General features: G+C 41.0%; 1 protein-coding gene across 2 annotated transcripts in view; it reads right to left on the bottom strand.

The window, feature by feature from the left end:
- Nucleotides 1-21,810, bottom strand: part of ROR1 (receptor tyrosine kinase like orphan receptor 1) — a 171,880-nt gene that overhangs the window by 118,808 nt on the left and 31,262 nt on the right. The window contains exons 2-3 of one of the 2 annotated variants that reach the window (XM_059923985.1): nucleotides 6,119-6,406; nucleotides 5,429-5,459 (exon numbers count right to left, since the gene is read on the bottom strand). The exons of the other annotated variant lie outside the window; for it this stretch is intronic. Coding sequence (XP_059779968.1) covers nucleotides 5,429-5,459; nucleotides 6,119-6,380 — 293 coding nt within the window. The 5' untranslated portion in view covers nucleotides 6,381-6,406. The remainder of the gene's footprint in view (nucleotides 1-5,428; nucleotides 5,460-6,118; nucleotides 6,407-21,810) is intronic. 2 annotated transcript variants of the gene reach the window in all.

The following is a 21,810-nucleotide window of genomic DNA, read 5'->3' as shown; positions in this document are numbered from 1 at the left end:
CCGACTAACACTGTCCTGGTCCTAGGGATCACTTCTCTAACATCTCTTACCCTATGTCCTTGAAACAGAAGACAACCATGATTGTATACTGTGAAGGTTTGTGAGTTGTGCCACTGCCAGCAGCAGTGATGGACACTGCTTGGAGAGCAGGAAGGATTGCAGTGGCAAAAGCAGTTCAGGTCACCTTATCTTTGATAAAGGAGGCAAGAATATACAGTGGAGAAAAGACAGCCTCTTCAATAAGTGGTGCTGGGAAAACTGGACAGGTACATGTAAAAGTATGAAATTAGAACACTCCCTAACACCATACACAAAAATAAACTCAAAATGGATTAAAGACCTAAATGTAAGGCCAGACACTATCAAACTCTTAGACGAAAACATAGGCAGAACACTCTATGACATACATCACAGCAAGATCCTTTTTGAGCCACCTCCTAGAGAAATGGAAATAAAAACAAAAATAAACAAATGGGACCTAATGAAACTTAAAAGCTTTTGCACACCAAAGGAAACCATAAACAAGATGAAAAGACAATCCTCAGAATGGGAGAAAATATTTGCAAATGAAGCAACTGACAAAGGATTAATCTCCAAAATATACAAGCAGCTCATGCAGCTCAATATCAAAAAAACAAACAACCCAATCCAAAAATGGGCAGAAGACCTAAATGGACATTTCTCCAAAGAAGATATACAGATTGCCAAAAAACACATGAAAGAATGCTCAACATCATTAATCATTAGAGAAATGCAAATCAAAACTACAATGAGATATCATCTCACACCGGTCAGAACGGCCATCATCAAAAAATATACAAACAATAAATGCTGGAGAGGGTGTGGAGAAAAGGGAACCCTCTTGCACTGTTGGTGGGAATGTAAATTGATACAGCCACTATGGAGAACAGTATGGAGGTTCCTTAAAAAACTAAAAATAGAACTACCATACGACGCAGCAATCCCACTGCTGGGCATATACCCTGAGAAAACCAAAATTCAAAAAGAGTCATGTACCAAAATGTTCATTGCAGCTCTATTTACAATAGCCGGGACATGGAAGCAACCTAAGTGTCCATCAACAGGTGAATGGATAAAGAAGATGTGGCACATATATACAATGGAATATTACTCAGCCATAAAAAGAAACAAAATTGAGTTATTTGTAGTGAGGTGGATGGACCTAGAGTCTGTCATACAGAGTGAAGTAAGTCAGAAAGAGAAAAACAAATACCATATGCTAACACATATACATGGAATCTAAGAAAAAAAAAAAAAAAGGTCATGAAGAAACTACGGGCAAGACGGGAATAAAGACACAGACCTACTAGAGAATGGACTTGAAGATATGGGGAGGGGGGAGGGGGAAGGGGGAAGGGTAAGCTGGGACGAAGTGAGAGAGTGGCATGGACATATATACACTACCAAACGTAAAATAGATAGCTAGTGGGAAGCAGCTGCATAGCACAGGGAGATCAGCTCGGTGCTTTGTGACCACCTAGAGGGATGGGATAGGGAGGGTGGGAGGGAGGGAGACACAAAAGGGAAGAGATATGGGAACATATGTATATGTATAACTGATTCACTTTGTTATAAAGCAGAAAATAGCACACCATTGTAAAGCAATTATACTTCAATAAAGATGTTTTAAAAAAAAATAGTAGCTTAAACAAGAGAGAAAAAAAAAAAGCACTTCAGTAAAAGATAAATTAATCAACTTGTCAAATTCTTCTTCCCAGTCTGAATGCAATAGATTCTTGTACCACAAACTATCATTCCCAGTATAACCGAGCATCCATTTTCCTGTTTTGCTTTATATTCCAATCAGTGCTTCTGAAAGTTCTCACAAATCAGAGTACATTTACAACAGTTTCACATGGCTGAGAAAAATTTTGTAATATTACATGTTATGAGTCAAATTGTGTGCCCTTAAATTCACATGTTGAAGTCATAATCCCCAACGGCTCAGAATGTGATCTTATTTGGAAACAGGGTAACTTGATTACAGAGGTAATCTGTTACCCCTGTAATCATGCTTAAAAGGGGTCATTGGGATGGGTCCAAATACAATATGACTGGTGTCCTTACGGAAAGAGGAAATTTGGAGACACACACAGGGAGAATGCCATGCGAGTATCAAAGCAGAAAATGGGGTGATGCACCTACAAGCCAAAGAATGTCCAAAGAATACACACTATGTGAAAATCTTGTTTAGAACAACATAGGTATTCATTCTGCTGAAATGAAGGCAATAAAAAAAGTTTTAATGGAACTAATATGTAACAATCTATGAATTACATGTAATATCTCTGGCCCCATTTACAGAATATCCAGACATGAAGAAGAATGATTAAAGTAGCCATTTTTGATAGTACCTGGCTTCCAGGCATATACAAACCATAATTTTGCATGTATTTTTAACTTTTGTCATTATGAAGGTATATGTGTCAATGTGGGAGGACAGAACATATTTCACTGAACAGTTTGCTAGCCTGATTTACAACATTTAAATATGTAGATGTGTGGTATGTGGGCCTCCACTTGTGCTCATGCCCCAGGTCCGATAATTGTTAGAGGTGGGCAGGACCCAGCAATGACAGAAGAAAGCTAGCCTGCAGCTATGAACAGAAGACAAACCAACAGCTCTAACTTGCTCCTACTACAAACTAAAATGCCATCCTGGAAGCTTCATGTGAGGACCTGATGCAGTCCCTAGAGGGAGTGGCGAGTGCCTCACATGCTTTGCCTTCCTGGGCCATAGTCCCCAGGGCCCTACAAGCCCATCCCAGACCAGGGGTATATAGCCCTGTGGCCTCAGTGGGCACTCAGCTCTCACCAGGTTTCATACACCTAATATATTTCACTGTTCCAAATGTCAGGTGCGTCATGAACTTGCATTTGGTTTCCTTGCAGTAACTCTTGCGGTGCCACCTTCAAGCAAACAGAGCCATCTTATAACTGCACTTTACTCCTGCGTTGGGAAAGGACTGTGCAGTTTGACAAAAGGCTTTCAGAGCACTCCTCAATGCGGTGATATATGGCTATTATTTTGTTACGTCCTGCCTGTCCCCTTGTAGGGAGGTTTGGCTGCTTGTTGAGGGCTATGAGGATAGAGAAGGGAACTAGCATTCCATTTGGGAGTAAGTCTTAGGAAGAAAGGAACTCTTAGAGATAGGGTAAGTGGTGGCAGCTGAGAAAGGAGAAAAAAGCAGGCTACATCGCCAGTTTCTAAGGGAATGCGAGAAAAGGGTATCAAAATGCCAAACTGAGGATAAAGATTGAGCTGCAGAAGGCCCTGTGGGAGTTCCAACTTTGATTGTATTTTTTTTGCAGCTCCCTCCAAGCAAACATGGCAACTGTACATTTCATGCTATTGCCGATTAACATGATGGATAAATGGACAGCTAACATAAAACAGAGTGCCTGACATCAAAGGATACTTGTAGCTACGGTTGAGCATCCTTAAGTAACTTCAATACGCTTTCCATAGATAGCAGCTCACAAAAGCAGAATACTATCTTTGTATGAAATTAAAAACCATGAAAGATAGACTGGGTTCCTCAGAAAGGTAGCAGGAAAGAATGAAAACTTCAAGTCAGGACATAAAAGGGTTTAAAAATAATTTTGATACTAAAAAAAGGAACTCTGATGCAAATACAACAGGTAGAAAGTCAACAGCCCAGTGCTTAATAGCAAAGGCAGACTAGTGAACCACATTAATCAACCTAGGATACAGATTACAACATTTGAAACTCAGATTAACAGGAACAAATAAGGTACCAGCGTGGGAAGCATTTTTACAGCCCGTAACAAAAGTTTTCATCTTTGCTTACATAAGACTTCAAAGGGATTCCACATATCAACCAATAAGTGAGTTCATCAAAAAAAAAAAAAAAAAAAGAAAAAAAAGGTTAACTTCAAGAAATGCAAGGCAGGGCTTCCCTGGTGGCGCAGTGGTTGAGAATCTGCCTGCCAATGCAGGGGACACGGGTGCGAGCCCTGGCCCGGGAAGATCTCACACGCCGCGGAGCAACTGGGCCCTTGTGCCATGACTACTGAGCCTGCGCTCTAGAGCCCGTGAGCCACAACTACTGAGCCCACGTGCCACAACTACTGAAGCCCGCGAACCTAGAGCCTGTGCTCCGCAACAAGAGAAGCCACCGTAATGAGAGGACTGTGCACCGCAACGAAGATTAGCCCCCGCTCGCCACGAATAAAAAGAAACCCCGCGCACAGCAACGAAGACCCAACGCAGCCAAAAATAAATAAATAAATAAATAAATTTATTATAAAAAAAAGAGAAAGAAATGCAAGGCACAGTGACCACACTTCTGATCTGTTTTAAGATGAATCAGCATTTTCTACCTGAGCAAGTAGAATGCAGTTAGCACTTGGGTGATTTTAAAGACTCTTTTAACAGTTGCCTTTAATTGGCTGATGAAATAGCAGAACAGTGTGGCTGAAAGCCAATGTTTATTTTTACCCATTACCTGTTTTATTAATGGGATTGTGGGCCACTGGGCCTCCAGGGACATACAAATATATTAAAATATCCCACACTGTAATTAAGAGGCACAGAGAGGATTAGAGCAAATTAAGCAGCTGTTGTATTTGCCATTGGTTTAGTCAAGGCCAGGCATTTTGATGCTCTCATGGCAGAACCCGGCAAGTTTTACTTCAGAAATCTACAAAATATGGAATATATTTTCTTGCAGAGTAAGGGTTTTAATAAATGGGTCTCTCCCCCCAAATAAAACTTATACATAAAGAAAAATATGCCAAGTGGATGCTCCTACAATGAAAGAAGAGATTCCCTTAGCCGGAAAAGGAAAAGTGTATCAACAATAGTGTCAGTTGAAGAAACTGGATCTTGAGACTCTATTAAAAAGGGACTCAAAATGAATCAAACTTCCATGTAACTATCATCCAGACCCCGGGCTTTCTTCTCCTAGGTGAGTCAGAACTTCTGCCTCTGAGTTTTTTAAAGGGAATAAAAATAAAGTGATCACCCAACAGATGACCTGTTCAATAACTAAAGCATCAGAAATATTTGCAGAAACGGAGAACAGATCCTTTTAAGCAAAGACTAGAGTATAGGTTCCTAAGCCAGCACTGTTTCATTTTTTTTGTTTGATTTTACCAAATCCATTGTGACTAAATGTTAGCTTAATTTTAAAATAGTACATGTAAGTAGATTTTTTGCTTTGATTGCTCAGAATCAACATTACCATGCTTGAGATCACTGCCAGTGCTGGTCTCCTATGAATCTTCATATCAAAGAAAAAGCAAAATGGAATGAGGGCAGGGCAAGATGGAATGAAATCTGGAAACACAGTGTTTTGACCCAAGCAGAGGACAACATTGCGTTTGCCCTAGCAACTCTGGAGAAGCGTTTAAAAAAGACAAGAAAGAAGATATAAGTACTTACGAGGACCCTGGACTTGCAGTGGGAGGGGGGCCTGAAGAAATGAAAGAAAAACAAAAGAAACAGTCAGACTGGGTTATTGGAGGGTGAACATCAGGACAGCCAAACCATTACAGACTGAAGTTCCCAGCCACCCCGAGGTGATATTTATTTTTCTGGAATTTATTATTTTGCTCCAGCTCTCCCAACCACCTCTATGAAAAAACATACCAGTGAGACTGTGTCTATATCCCACGGTTCAGAGCCTGAAAAATGCTCAGACAAGGGCTAAAAAATGAGTCAGGGCAGGCATCCTCACGAGATGCAGCGAGTTTCAGTGGGAGGCTGAATGGGCACGAGGACATGGATGGCAACAGCAGGCGGGGGTCTTCGATGGCAGCTGGACAGAAAAGGGGCCTGCGTGCTGGAAACCTTCCCAACTTCTCTGGACAAGGAACATTCTTGCTGAGAAGAATTCACGGATGTGGTGACTTAGAACTGGGGCTGAGGTCAGACCTCTCTGGTCTCTGCTCCTGCTCTGCAGTTTACTGGCTGGGTGACCCTGAGCACAGTACTTAACTGCTGGGCCTTGGTTTACTTATTTCTAAAATGGGTACCAGAGGACCAGCTTCTGCGTTGCTGGGCACACCCAGTACCTCCTCACCCCCGTGGGGGCTGAGGGCCAAAGGCCATCCCCAGTAGGAAGCTGCTTACCGAACTTGACAAACAAGACTCCAGTGGTAGAAACCACCTTCTTGCCGTTCGTCGCCACGCACTGGAAGTAGCCCGTGTCTGTGGTGTCAAGGTTTCTAATCCGTAGCCGAGAGCCATAGTTGGTTGCCCGAAAGGAGATCCTCCGGGGCTCCTGAACCACAGGTGCATCATTTTTGAACCAGCGGATAGTGGGAGGCGGATTCCCAGAGACTTTGCAGTGCAGTTCTGCCGTCTGCCCCAGGGACGTGGTGATGTTATTCATCGGTTCATCGAGGGTCAGGTAAGACTCTGTGCACAGGGAGAAGCAGGCAGGTGAGAGGGGCAGACTGCTGGAGAGCACCTCCAAGCAACCCAAACTCACTCTGTGTGCCCCAGACCACAGAGAGACTGAACAGGAGCGGCATGGTGGAGACAGACAAGGGATGGTTGAAATCATCCCTTTACCGAGACTCTGTGACTACTAAACAATCACCCATAGAGTTTGCTGATGGAAGGAAATTTGTTACTAACCATGGTATAAAACGCAAAGTTTTCAAATGACTATGTGGTACCCATGGATAAATGTACTTTCTCGGCCAAGACAAGATGAGCTTTTGTGTTTGAGTGTAAAAAAAAAAAAACATGCTCCTTGTTACAAACTCAAACAATACAGTGAAAAAGAAAAAGAAGTAAAATTTACCTCACCCCAAAATGACATCCCTCTTAACCTTCTGGCAAAGATCCTACCAGCTTGTCCACTTTTGATAAGAGAGAAAGTATGAAAAACTGGAAAAGTAGGAGCAATATATTTATATCCACATGGCCCAAGATTGGGAAGGATACTGAAAATCTTCCTGTCAGTGATGATATAATAAGGGTTATGAAGGCCAGGTTGCTGGCAGACAAAGTGGTGAGGAAATGAAATTATTTCCATAATGTTACTCATGTCTACCACAACACATTACAATATATTATTCTATGCATTCAATTTTTAATTGAGATATAATTTATATTCTATGAAATGTATCAGTCTTAATTACACAGCCCCACGAGTCTTGACAAATGCATGTACCCATGTAACCAATGCCCCTATCAAGATATAGAACAACAGAACATATCAGTATCCCAGAAAGTACCGCCAAGATCCTTAGTAGTGAATCCCTGCTCCACCCCCTCTACCTGGCAAAACTGTGAGAGGATTAAAATTAAATCAGGCAAGGCATAGGAAGCATTTAAACTAGTATATGGCGAAAAGTAAGCACTCAAAAATATTAATCAATGTTCTATTATTTTTATAATAATAACAACTTCTGTGTAATGCCTTTTACTCTGTCTCCTGTTATCCTCTAATAACCCCGTGAGGTAGGAAAGGCACAGGAATTATCATGATGCCCAGCTGCAGAGGAGATGTCTCAGAGATTAGCTGGCTTGCCCTGTGGTCACACAGTAAGTTGTACATTGTGCCCAAAGCTTCTAGCACTAACGACTTTGGGTCCTCAGGCTCAGCCAAGCACTTAAACAAAGTCCAACTGAGCCAAGCTGGTTAGTACAGTAGTAAGAACAGATAGACTCTAAGTCCTGCCATATGCCAGGGGCTTTACTTTAGTATTTACCTGCCCAATAACCCCACAAGGGAGGAGGAATTGTTATCGCTGCTCAACAATGAGGAGACCTAGGACCAGAGAGGTTAAGTGACTTGCCCAAGGCCACACAGCTCAGCCAAGGTCTGGTTCAGCTCTCTCTGGCTCCAAAACCTAGCTCTTTCCACCCCATCAGGTTACTTTGGTAGCCTGAGTCACACTGAGGAGTGGGGATAGAATTCAAACTTCTTCCTTAAAAAAGAGCTGGGGTTTACAAATATCCACACATGCACAGGGCTGTGATCTTCCCGTAACTCCAGCCAGGATTGTCTGGTTAATGGGTCTAACCTTTAGCTATGTGTTCTGGCTGGTGTTATGGTTTCCCTCCAGAAGCCAGGTACCTCACTGACCTGATATCCTCTGATAGGCCCTTCTCCTTGAGGCTACATCCTGTTTCCTGTCCTTTCTGTAGCATGGGTCCAGCTTTGAGTTGGAGGTGAAACAGGAGGGAAGGGGGCAGGGCACAACCTTTAAAAGAATGACATAGCCATAGGACATGACAAAAACTGGTTAGAAACAACTAGGTCCAAGATGGCAGAAGATTCGACTTCCAGTGGACCGTGAGCCTCATTATACGCTCATTGTAATATATTAGCATCTAAATGACACACCCACCAGCACCATGACAGTTCTGAGGCTAACCATAAAAGGCCAAAAAATGGGCAGTGGCCCAATTCCTGGAAATCCCTGCCCCTTCCCCGAAAATAGTTGGAATAATCCTCCCACTCATTAGCATATGAAATTACCCAGCCCATAAAAACTAACCACCCCATGTATCGGGGCCTCTCACCTTCTGAGATGGCCCACCCTCTGTCTGTGAAGTGTGTTTCTCTCTAAATAAATCCACTTCTCACCTATCACTTTGTCTCTCAACTGAAGTCTTTCTGCGACAAGACATCAAGAACCTGAGCTTCATTAAGTCCTGGGACCAGCTGTGTGATCTCCATTAAAAGACTGTGGGTTTCAAGTCCCAACCTGGGTTTGGCCGGGTTCGAGTCCTGGTGTGTGGGTTCGAGTCCCAATCTGAGTTGCATGGTTTCAGAGGGGTCTCCACAGTGACAAGAGGTGCCATCACTCAGGTACTCCCACAGCCTGGCTCCTTCTCCCAGATTTCTACCTTCTTTAAATATCAGAGCCAGCCAACATCAACCACACTCCCCAGAGGCCAGGACGACAGTGTCTAGATGTGCATCTCAGGGGTTAACATGACTGTTGAGTTTTAGTCAAGAAAACAAAAGTCAATTCTACTTTATTTCTTTGGTTCTGCCTCCATAGGAAGTTGCTACTGAAATCCCAGCAACCTTTTTGGCCAAGCCCTCATAGCATAAAATATAAAAGGGTGAGCTGGAACTTTAAGCTGTTTCTTTTGCCTCCAAACCCCAGTTACTTGGCATGATACCACAATCACAGACACACAGTTCTTCAAATTTTTTCTTCTAGGAACATAAATTAGCCAAGAGACAGAGAGTTCTGTAACTGCGTGGAGTATTTCAACTATTCTCTGAAGGTGTGCTCAAATTTATTGAAAACAAATTAGTACGGCTTGATCCACCAGATGAAATCAACCCTCACAAACTCTGAAGCTAGACTGTCTGAATTCACATCCTGGTTCTGATACTTATCAGCTGTGTGACCTTGGGCAAGTTATTTAACCTCTCTGTGTCTCAAGTTTTGTTACCTGTGAAATTAGTAAAAGAATTATATCTTCCTCATAGGGCTACTGTGAGGATTATATTAATTAATACATGGAAAGTACTTTGAATAGGGTCTGGCACAGAGCAAACAGCATGTGAAAGTTTCTGCTATTATATTAGTTATTTTTTTCTTTTCTTTTTCTCACAAATAACTTATGCCTAAAAATGGGGAATGATTATCCATCGAACTGATTGGTTTCCTGGCCATGTCCAGTCCTGACTTTACAGAACAGATCTGAGGGATGAGGCCACCTGCCCAAGATCACATAACTAATACACTGCAGGCGAGAGTGGTTAATTTGTCCGTGAAGTTCTATATCATACCTACCTAAAACAAAAACAAGGATTACAGGGCACCTTGAAATCAGTGTAATAGCTGGCTCAAGCAGTATGTTTCCAGGGAGAACTAAGGAAATGTAAACAAATCTTTGTGTCTACTGAACAAAGGAAACTTGCCATAAACACAGGGAACTTGGTTCTAACTTTTTAGTGATAAAGTATAATGTTCAATTTATTTGCCATCTGTAGCTGCTCACTTAATAAGTAAAACAAGCAAATGATCTGGTCCTCAGTTTGGCAAAGACTGGAAGCATCAGAAACACATTTGGCCTAAACAACACGAAAGCATTTTGTGACTGGAATAAAATAAAATAAAAACGCATGTCTGAATCATTGCTATCAGCCTTGTTGTTAACAAGCCTCTGGCCGTGATCCATTCTCTTCCCAGAACTATCTGGATCCTCCTGGAGCAGCCTCATGGGCCACACGAGGGGACCCACTCTCTGTTCTACACCCAGCACTTGGCGTGACCATTGCAGGTTATGGACTAGTCATTTCTTTCAGAGAACACCTGAGCATCCCAGCGAAGCAGCCCAGGGCAGAGGAAATCTGTAAACTGGACCTGATACCAGTTTGCCACTACCTAGCTGCAAGTGTCAGGCTGTCACCTCGCCTCCCTGGGCTTTGGAGTCATGATCATGGGCCTGTGCGGTCTGCACCTCCTGAAATAGTGTAAGTTTCCATATGGGCCTCAGCTACAGAAGCACTGGATGGCAGTGTGGACTAAGAATGTCACCTGCCACATCAGTAAACAAGATGTTGCGGCCATTGAGCCATCAGCCACTATAGCCGCATTCCCTCTACCCCCCACCCCAATGGTACACCCTGAAGGGATTCAGGATGGAGAAAAAAAAGAGACTACTGGCCCTAGATAGTTAAGCTGCATAGCAAAGGAATAATTTCATTCAGTCCAGGCTCTTGCATCTTCCCATACAGAAAAGCACTAAATTCATTAACTTGAGATATCTGGTTTTTCTTTAATTAGCAGTCATCTTTTGATGTTGAGACTACCTGGTTTTGTTGTTGTTGTTCATTTGGTTTTTTGGGGTTTTTCTTTTTTTTTTTTTTTGGTAAAGCTCCTATATATCCTGGCTCCTCCCATACCTCTTTGAAACTGTCCCTGAGAGCTACCTAAGAGGCTGTATCCCGGGCTTAAGTCTTCAGTAAGTCTGCCAAATAAAACAATTGTCAGCTATTAGGTTGTGCAGTTTTTTCAGTTGACAGCAGACAGCAGGTACTGACCGAATCTGAATGCCAGAAAAAGCATTTTGGCCTGTACATTTATATATAAATTTATTTTATTTTTGGCTGCGTTGGGTCTTCGTTGCTGCGCATGGGCTTTTCTCTAGTTGCGGCAAGCGGGGGCCACCCCCCATCGCGGTGAGTGGGCTTCTCATTGCGGTGGCTTCTCTTGTGGCAGAGAACAGGCTCCAGGCGCGGGCTTCAGTAGTTGCGGCACTTGGGCTCAGTAGTTGTGGCTCACAGGCTCTAGAGCACAGGCTCAGCAGTTGTGGCGCACAGGCCTAGCTGCTCCGCGGCATGTGGGATCCTCCCGGACAAGGGCTCGAACCCGTGTCCCCTGCATCGGCAGGCGGACTCCCAACCACTGCGCCACCAGGGAAGCCCCTGGTCTGTACATTTAAACCTGGCTATTCATACTGTTAAAAGAGGCCCAAAGTGGAGTCACTTGTGCTAAGTCCACATCACCAAACCGAGACTTAATACCTAACTTAATTACACTTTCAACCTCTCCCAGGAATGGACTCTTAAACCAATCAATCTGGAATTACCTAGTCAGCACTAGTGAGGTGATTTGCCTGATAGACCCCTGCTGTGCCCTAAAAGAAAGTGACCTTGCCACAAACAATCTACTCTTTGCTAGGAACAACCCTGTTCTGCCCCTTTCTGCCTATAAAAGTCTTTCATTTTGTACAGCTCTTCAGAACTCCTTTCTATCTGCTAGATGGGATGCTGCCTGATTCATGAATTGTTGAATAAAACCAATAAGATTTTTTAAAATTTGTTCACTTGAATTTTGTTTTTTAACAATATTTTTTTCAGTGGCTTGACTCAATACCTCTGACAACGTGTGCTTGAGCTGTGGAAGCTTTCTCATCCTTCTTTCCCTGCTTTTGTGGACCACAAATGTTGAGACGGCAGACTGGTGAGTGGGAGGTGGGATATAATCTGGCTGGAGAGAGAAAAAATTCCAAATCTGCTGACTCCACCTCTAGCTCTGTGTCTCTGAATGAACTATGTCTCCCAGTGGTGGTACTAGTAATAATGATGATGGTGACAATGACAATGATGACGATACAATATAATGACGATAATAGCTAACATCTAAAGGATAATTAATTAAAAAACAAAAAAACAGTAATTCTTTAAAAAAAAAAATCTTTAAAAAATCATTTTGGCTCCAGAGTCCTTGTTCCAGGACAGAAGTTCTCAAACCCCTTGGTTTCAGAACCCCCTATACACCCTTTAAAATATTGAGGACCCCCAAAAGGGTACTAAAGGGTACTTATTACCATGGCAGGTGTTGTTACAAACCATTATTATTGTCCTCATTTTATACACGAGATATCTAAGGCACAGGGATGGTAAAAAAGCCATCCAAGATCACATAGTAAGTAGAAGTGAGACAAAACAATTATTGATTCAGATTTAGATTGATTTAGATTTCAATCTAAATCTCAGCAAGTTATTTTGTGGATATTGACAAACTGATTCTAAAGTTTATATGAGAGGCAAAAGACCCAGAATAGCCAACATAATACTGAAGGAGAAGAACAAAGCTGGAGGACTGACACTACCCAACTTCAAGACTTGCTATAAAGCTACAGTAATCAAGACAGTGTGATACTGGTGAAAGAATAGACAAATAGACCCATGAAAGAGCATAGAGAGCCCAGAAATAGAGTCCAGTTGACTACCTATATATAATCAACTGATCTTTGACAAAGAAGCAAAGTCACCACAAAGGAGCAAAGATGGTCTTTTCAACAAATAGTGCTGAAACAACTGTACATCCACATGCAAAAATGAATCTAGACACAGCCCTTACACCCTTCACAAAAATTAACTCAAAATGGATCATGGACCTAAACATAAGATGCAAAATTACAAAATTCCTGGAAGATAACATAGGAGAAAACCCAGATGATCTTGAGTATGGAAATGACTTTTTAGATATGACAACAAAGACATGATCTGTGAAATAAATAATTGATAAACTGGACTTTATTAAAATTAAAAATGTCTGTTCTGCAAAAGACAATATCAACAGAATAAGAAGACAAGCCACAGACTGGGAGAAAACATTTGCAAAAGACACATCTGATAAAGTACCAAAATATACAAAGAACTCTTAAAACTCAACCATAAGAAAGCAACCCCAATAAAAAATGGGCCAATACTTTAAGAGATACCTCACCAAAGAAGAAAAATGGCAAATAGGCATATGAAAAGATGTTCCACATCATATGTCATCAGGGAAATGCAAATTAAAACAATGAGTTACACTAAACACCCATTAGACTGATCAAAATCCAGAACACTGACACTACCAAATGCTGATGAAGGCATGGAGCAACAGGAACTCTCTCTCATTGCTGGTGGGAATGCAAAATGTTACAGCTACTTGGGAAGATAGTTTGGCAGTTTCTTACAAAAATAAAAATACTCTTACCATATGATCCAGCAATCTCACTCCTTGGTATTTACCCAAAGTAGTTGAAAACTTATGTCCACACAAAACCCTGCACATGGACGTTTGCAGCTTTATTCACAATTGCCAAAAGCTGGAAGCAAACAAGCTGTCCTTCAGTAGGTAAATGGATAAACTGTAGTACATCTAGACTATGGAAATGAGCTATCAAGCCATGAAAACACATAAAGGAACCATAAATACATATTACTAAGTGAAAGAAGCCAATCTTAAAAGGCTACATATGGCATGATTCCAATTATAGGACATTCTGGAAAAGGTAAAACTTTAGACAGTAGAAATATCAGTGGTTACCAGAGACTGGGGGGTGGGGGGGGGAATGAATGGGCAGAGCACAGAGGATTTTTAGGGCAGTGAAAATACTCTCTCTGATACTATAATGGTGGATACATGTCATTATACATTTGTCTAAATCCATGGAATGTACAACACAAGAGTGAGCTATAATGTAAACTATGAACTTTGGGTGATTATGATGTGTCAACGTAATTTCACCAGTTTTAACAGATGTACGACTCTGGTGGGGAATGTTGATAATGGGAGAGATTATGCATGTGAAGGGGCAGGGTGTACACAAAAAAAACTCTGTATCTTCCCTTCAATTTTGCTGTGAACCTAAAACTTCCCTAAAAAAAAATCTTTAGGGCTTCCCTGGTGGCGCAGTGGTTAAGGATCCATCTGCCAATGCAGGGGACACGGTTTCAAGCCCTGGTCCAGGAAGATCCCACATGCCGCGGAGCAACTAAGGCCGTGTGCCACAACTACTGAGCCTGCACTCTAGAGCCTGCGTGCTACAACTACTGAGTCCACATGCCACAACTACTGAAGCCCACACGCCTAGAGCCCGTGCTCCACAACAAGAGAAGCCACCGCAATGAGAAGCCCGTGCACCGCAACGAAGAGTAGCCCCCTCTCGACGCAGCTAAAAGAAAGCCCACGGGCAGCAATGAAAACCTAATGCAGCCAAAAATAAATTTTAATTAATTAATTAATTAAAAAACCAAAAACCAGTAATTTTTTAAAAAAAAATCTTTAAAAAATTATTTTGGCTCCAGAGCCCTTGTTCCAGGACAGAAGTTCTCAAACCCCTTGGTTTCAGAACCCCCTATACACCCTTTAAAATATTGAGGAACCCCAAAAGAAAATTTTAAAATATTTGTTTACTAATTTATTTGAAAATAAAGATAATCTCATTACTTGTTAACAAATATTGTCATGAAAAATAACTATATTCCCCCCTGCACCCCCTGATACACATGCGAATAGTGAGAAGAGTGGCATTGTTTTCTATTGTTATTGATCTATCATTTGGCTTAAGAGCAGACAGCTGGACTCTCCTCTTTCTGCATTCAATCTTTTGAGATATGTTGTTTTGGTTGAAGTATATGAAGAAAATCTGGCTTCATACAGTTGGAAAAGAGAGGGGTATTTTTATAGCCTTCTCAGATAATTTAGGATAGTATTCTTTGATACTAAACCAAAATTTGACAAATGGTAGTTTCTTTTTTTTTTTTTTTTGACATTTTTAAATTGAAGTATAGTTGATTTACAATGTTGCAGGTGTACAGCAAAGTGATTCAGTTATATATATATTCTTTTTCAGTTTTTTCCATTATAGGTTATTATAAAATATTGAATATAGTATGCTGTGTTATACAGTAAGAACTTGTTGTTTATTTTATATACAGTAGTGTGTATATGTTAATCCCAAACTCCTAATTTATCCCTCCCCCCCCTTCCCTTTTGGTAACCATAAGTTTGTTTTCTATGTTTGTGAGTCTATTCCTCTTTTGTAAATAAGTTCATTTGTATCATTTTTTTAGATTCCACATATAAGTGACATCATATGATATTTATCTTTCTCTGTCTGGCTTACTTCACTTAGTATGATAATCTCTAGGTTCATCCACGTTGCTGCAGATGGCATTATTTCGTTCTTTTTCATGGCTGAGAAATATTCCATTGTACGTATATTCCACATCTTTATCCATCATCTGTCAGTGGATATTTAGGTTGCTTCCATGTCTTGGTTATTGTAAACGGTGCTGCTATGAACACTGGGGTGCATGTATCTTTTCCAGATATAGGCCCAGGAGTGGGATTGCTGGATCATATGGTAACTCTACTTTTTGTTTTTTAAGGAACCTCCACACTGTTTTCCATAGCGGCTGCACCAATACATTCCCATCAACAGTGCAGGAGGGTTCCCTTTTCTCCACACACTCTCCAGCAGACAAATGGTAGTTTCTTAAAGAATAGTTGTGATGTGAAATCTGAAACCATACCAGTGAATTTTTCATAATCTGTTATACTAAAATGGATTGATTTATCTTGCACGTTGAATAGATCTTTTATCCACGTATGATTTTTTAACACCATGCCCTGTTCATTTAGAAAACATTGGTTCACTGAGTTACACAGATCTTCCAGATATGAACACATTTAATCATGTAATATAGAAAAATCACATTCATTAATATCACCATCTATCTCATTAGTAAAGATTGGGAAACTGTCAAGCTCATAGTGGTGGCTAAAATTTTTCCAAATTTTAAATTTTTGCTGGAAAGCTCAAATTTTATTATTGGCAACTAATATTATCTCCTGTTTCCTTCAAGTGTCAGGCTCGTTTTGTTTATTTTCAAGAATAACTAACCATAGTTTGATTGTCAATCATTCTTTCAAGTAATAAAATGCTTTTCTTTGTGACAACCATAGCGTTTCACCAGTCAGCACGAGTGCTTATGTATACTTCCCATTTTGCCATACAAAATATTAAAAAAGACATGTGCCTCATGGGTCAAGATTTAGTTAATAATTTTTGCTGCTTCATCAAAGATAATCTTAAGTGCAACTGGCTTTTCTTTTTTTTAAATTGAAGTATAGTTGACGTACAACATTATATAAGTTACAGGTGTACAATATAGTGATTCACAATTTTGGCTTTTTTTTTTTTTCTAAACTATAAGTGTATGGTGGTGGAGAATACAGTAACTTCTAGTACAGTTTAGTACAGTTTGTTACCACTGTTTTGACTCATGCTAAGGCCCCAGAATTTTTACCTACCATTGCTTTTACACAATCAGGATGGGTAAACTGCAGTTCAGAGAACTTAAAGACCTATCCTAGACCTGTCCCAACTAATAAAAGCTAAAGCCAGGATTTGGACTCCAAGCTCAATGCTCTTTCCATCACACTCCACAGCTGCCCGCTGCCACCCCTATGGGTCTTGGACCAGCGTGAGGTTCTCAGAACAAAATGATTTAGCTCAAGCCCTGAATACCATAAGCTAGGCTTGCATGGTCTGTTTTCTATTTCTGAATAAGCAACTTGGGATTTGGGGGCAATCCTAAGTGATTTTGGTAGATCTGGGCAAAAGTTTGGGACTCTGAATAAAAAAAAAAAGATATTTACGCTTTTTAAAATGTATGAAAAGAAAATGCCAGGATTCTTTCAGTACCACCATTTCCTCCATTACCCACAGAAAGTGATGATCATAGCTAACATTTTTCTGAGCATTTACAAGGTTCCAGGCACCATTCTAAGTACCTTGTACACATTAACTTATTTAATCTTGAAAACAATCCTGAGGTAGACACTATTCTTACCCTTTTTTTCAGAGATAAGGAAATGAGACACAGAGAGGTTAAGTAATTGCCCAAAGTCATGCAGTTAGAAAGTGGCAGAGCCAGGACCCAAACCCAGACCTTTGTACACCAGAGACCGTAATATTAGCCAATGCACCGTTTCCCAGTAAACCCACACTGTAGTCTTTCATTGTTTCCTATTACCCCTGACCAGGACTATGGAATATTCTTGCCCTTCTTATGAGTCCATCCAGCAATACCCACTGATACTGAGAACAACGAATCACTACCAGTTTCTTATGATGTAAGGGGAAGTCATCATGGAGAAGGAGCTTTTTAAATACACCACAGGCATTGTGCATCCTGACGCTTAATCAACTTAAAAAGTGAACTGCGAGAAAAAAGAAGTTAGTTTATGAGCTCTCTGGGAATTGAGACTCTATTTCCTCCTTTTCGTAGTCCCCCCAGCACTCCATGTGTTATATGGTGAACTTCGCAGGCATTTAATAAATGCTGGTTGATTAAGTAAATGGAAGGCTCAAGTGTATTTCAGGCAAATGAGCTTTGGAGACACCCCATTTATTACTTACCCATTTGACAAGACGTCACATTCACAAATCCCTCCCAACATTTATTAATTTTCAAAGTGCCCTCCTCTTCCCCTCAGGGAGGGAGGCGGGGCCAAGAGTTATACTGCCATTCTGACAGGTGAGAGAAACCCAGATATAAAAAGTTTAACAGTCCTTTGCCATGGTAACCCAGCCAGGGAGCCAGTCACAATTAGGCTCCCGGCCTGCATCTCAGTATCAAAGAGGCACATGCCAAATCCTAGTCCCCTTCAGGACCAATCCTATTCAGAAGAGGGAGGAGGTTCCCCGACATGAAATAAAATGCTTAGCTAAACATAAAGGAAGGCTGCCAAACATGGTTAGGTCATCGCATTTGACTTTGAGAGAACATTCTGTTCATGCTATCAACCTGCATTCACTTTCAGCACACTTCACCATAAATATTTCTGACTCACTATCTCAGGAAATATTTTTTTATCTTAATAAACTCAATGCAAAACATAATCTAAATCGGCTTGCACATTCTTGAGTCAGAGCCACAAGCTGCATTTAATAAAAATCAGTGGAAATAGCAGGGGACTTCTGAATAACCGCAGTTCGTTATCTGACATGAGGCTGCTGGGAAGTTCCGAACACACGGAGAGCAGGAGGTCGGTAAGCTGAAGGTATGGAGAGAGCCAGAGACCACCGGATGACCCCACATGGTGGATCTTAGTTTCCACTGATGAGCTTCACTAGAGGCGCTATTCGTGACAATGAAATGCGGCATGGTAATTAAGAACATGGCTCTGGAGTTGGACCGCTTGGCCCCATGTCTGAGTACCATCTCTCACTTGCTGTTTTTTTAACCTCCCTAAGCCTCAGTTTCCTCAACTGTAAAATGGGCCTAATAACTCTAGTTACCCTAAAGTGTTGCTGTGGGTGTTAAATGAGATCATCCTTCTCTGAAACATCAGAAACATTCACTACAGGGAGCTAGAGCCAGAGATTCTCAACCCTCATGGAACATCACTATCACCTAAGGAATAATAATAAAAAAAACTCCACTGACACCTGGGTCTGACCCCTAGAAATTCACATTTAATCGATCCTGGGTGGAGCTCAGCTATAAGCATTTTTTTAGATGTTCCCCGAATGATTCTCCTCAGCAGGCAATGCAAATGTAGAACACTTGGCTAGAGTAATTATAGCTACCATTTTCTGACCACTGATTCTTACCTGGCTTCCTGCTAAGCCCTGTTTTTACTGCTCAGAATCTCCGGGAAGACTCTCCACTACATTCCTCACTGTCCAGAAGAAGAAACCAGTGCTGAGACATTAATGTTGCCTAAGGTCACATTACTGATCAAGAGTGAAACCACATCTCCAACCAAGACTTTTGCCTTGAACTGGCCAGTCTTCAAGCCTACATCTTCAGCCAGGGAAAGAGATGGCTCGATGAAGATAAACATTTTCTGGCTGAACACAGCTGCTGTAGACCAGGGGACATGATGGTTAAAAGTCAAAAAAAAAAAAAAAAAACAAAAAACCCCAGCAAACCCAACACTCAAATTTTCTTAAAAGTTCAAGTACTAATGCATCAAGCTGAGCTCAGCCTTGTGACCTCTGAGTAACAAGGGTAGGTTTAAAGAGTGTCCATAGCTACAGTGAACCAGGTACCTTTAAAAAGCAAAAGCAGTAGGTGGGGGCATTATCTCAGAATAAAGAAGAGGACTCTAAGTGGAATAAATTAAGCTTATGACAAACAAACAAACAAAAAGCATATCCATAGCACCAAAGACAACAAATGGTCAACGAAGCAGCTCCTTTTGGGGGAGGAAACTCACATACATCAGAAATGGTTCTGCAAATGTGCACTTAGAGCAAACCTCCTGTAAATCTGGACTCATGGAAAAGAGAGCCACCTTTATAGGTTCTTCCTTAGGAAGCACAGAAACTACACCTAGCAATTCAAAAAAGTTTAAGAAAACTTTGCTACTACTTAGAGGCTTGTTTTAAAGAATAGGTCATTTTTACAAGGAGGCCAATTGTATGTAAATAGACTCTTAAAAGCTCAGGGAAACTACATTTTCCTCTTAAGTAGTTGAGATTTACAAAGAATGAGAGTGGCTGGCCTCCAGGCTTTAGATTACTTTGTGTCCCAGCTATAATTAATGAAGGTAGGAGGAGAGGGGAATAAACATGTGCTGAACACTGATTCTATCAGGCACTTTACATATACTACCGTATTTTATCCTTTCCAAAACCCTGTCATGTCTGTAGGTTTTTCTAGCCTCACGTAAGGAAGACACCAAGGCTTATAGAGGTTTCAACATAACCAGGTCAGGGCTGGGATTGGACCCCGTTCTCCCCAACATCCTCCTTCTGGTCCCACTCCCAACTTGTCCCATCTCAATTTACTGTTTTATACCCTAGTATCATTAAGAACTTCTTCCACTATCAACTCACCTGAATCCATCTGGATGATACCTCCTTGTCATGCAAAGATGCTGTGATCATTACCTTCCCTTATTTTTACTCCTGGAGCAGGTTATCTAATGGAATCATTGGCAACTGCCAACGAAGTTACTCTAGTGACTTTTTTTTTTTTTTGGTTATGAACTTTTGTGGACTTTGGTGGTTCATTTGAGTATCCATTCTATTTGACCGCAATGTTTGAACCATTTTTATTATTTGGGGGTATCATTTTATTACTTCATGTTGATCCTGTGTGCATATTTCATTTAAATTTGGAAATAATAAGAATACTTAGAAATGATGAGCAGAAACACACTTAACCATAAGAACAATGACTTGATTTTGATATGATTAACCTCTTCTAACTGAAATTCACAAGGATATAAGGTTTCTGGCTTGAGAACTGGTCCCTGCATCTTAGAGAAACAGTCCCAATCTTGTTTCTGACTCCCTAGGTCTTCATCCATTCCAACTGTAACATGGCCATTTTTTTTTTTAACTAACCCGCCTCTCCTGTCCCTCCTCCCCCGCCACCCATTTTCAGCTGAATGCTAGGATGGTAAGTAAATTCACAGGCCTAAGAATTCTTCAGGTACAGGGTAGATCTACAGCCCAAGGCATCACTAGCAGCTTCTCCCAGCCCTCCAAAACCAAACCAAATTAATACCAGCAAAACCACCAGCTATTACCTCATTTCACTATAACTTAGTAAGGCTCTAACTTAAAAACAACAAAAAGGGGGCTTCCCTGGTGGCGCAGTGGTTGAGAATCTGCCTGCCAATGCAGGGGTCACGGGTTCGAGCCCTGGTCTGGGAGGATCCCACATGCCGCGGAGCAACTAGGCCCGTGAGCCACAATTACTGAGCCTGTGCTCCGCAACAAGAGAGGCCGCGATAATGAGAGGCCTGCACACCGCAATAAATTGATACAGCCACTATGGAGAACAATATGGAGGTTCCTTAAAAAACTAAAAATAGAATTACCATATGACCCAGCAATCCCACTACTGGGCATATACCCAGAGAAAACCATAATTCAAAAAGACACATGCACCCGAATGTTCATTGCAGCACTATTTACAATAGCCAGGTCATGGAAGCAACCTAAATGCCCATCCACAGACGAATGGATAAAGAAGTTGTGGCACATATATACAATGGAATATTACTCAGCCATAAAAAGGAACGAAATTGAGTCATTTGTTGAGACGTGGATGGATCTAGAGACTGTCATACAGAGTGAAGTAAGTCAGAAAGAGATAAACAAATATCGTATATTAACGCATGTATGTGGAACCTAGAAAAATGGTACAGATGAGCCGGTTTGCAGGGCAGAAATTGAGACACAGATGTAGAGAACAAACATATGGACACCAAGGGGGAAAACTGTGGTGGGGTGGGGATGGTGGTGTGCTGAATTGGGCGATTGGGATTGACATGTATACAATGATGTGTATAAAATTGATGACTAATAAGAACCTGCAGTATAAACAAACAAACAAACAAAACAACTAATACTAAACGTTCATTGGGTTATTTGTATGGAAATATGTTAATATAAATGTTTCAGACATTACATGAAATTTCTAAAAATCTTATATGTTCTGGTATAATGTTATAAGTCATAATCCTAGTTATTACTTTAAAATGTATATCTCAGAAATAACTAATTTTCTTGTCAACTGCATTATTATGATC

This window comes from Balaenoptera ricei, chromosome 1 (genome assembly GCF_028023285.1).
Source record: "Balaenoptera ricei isolate mBalRic1 chromosome 1, mBalRic1.hap2, whole genome shotgun sequence".
NCBI classification, from domain to species: Eukaryota; Metazoa; Chordata; class Mammalia; order Artiodactyla; family Balaenopteridae; genus Balaenoptera; species Balaenoptera ricei.
Note: the sequence above shows the minus strand (reverse complement) of the source record. Positions and strands in the feature narration are given on the sequence as shown.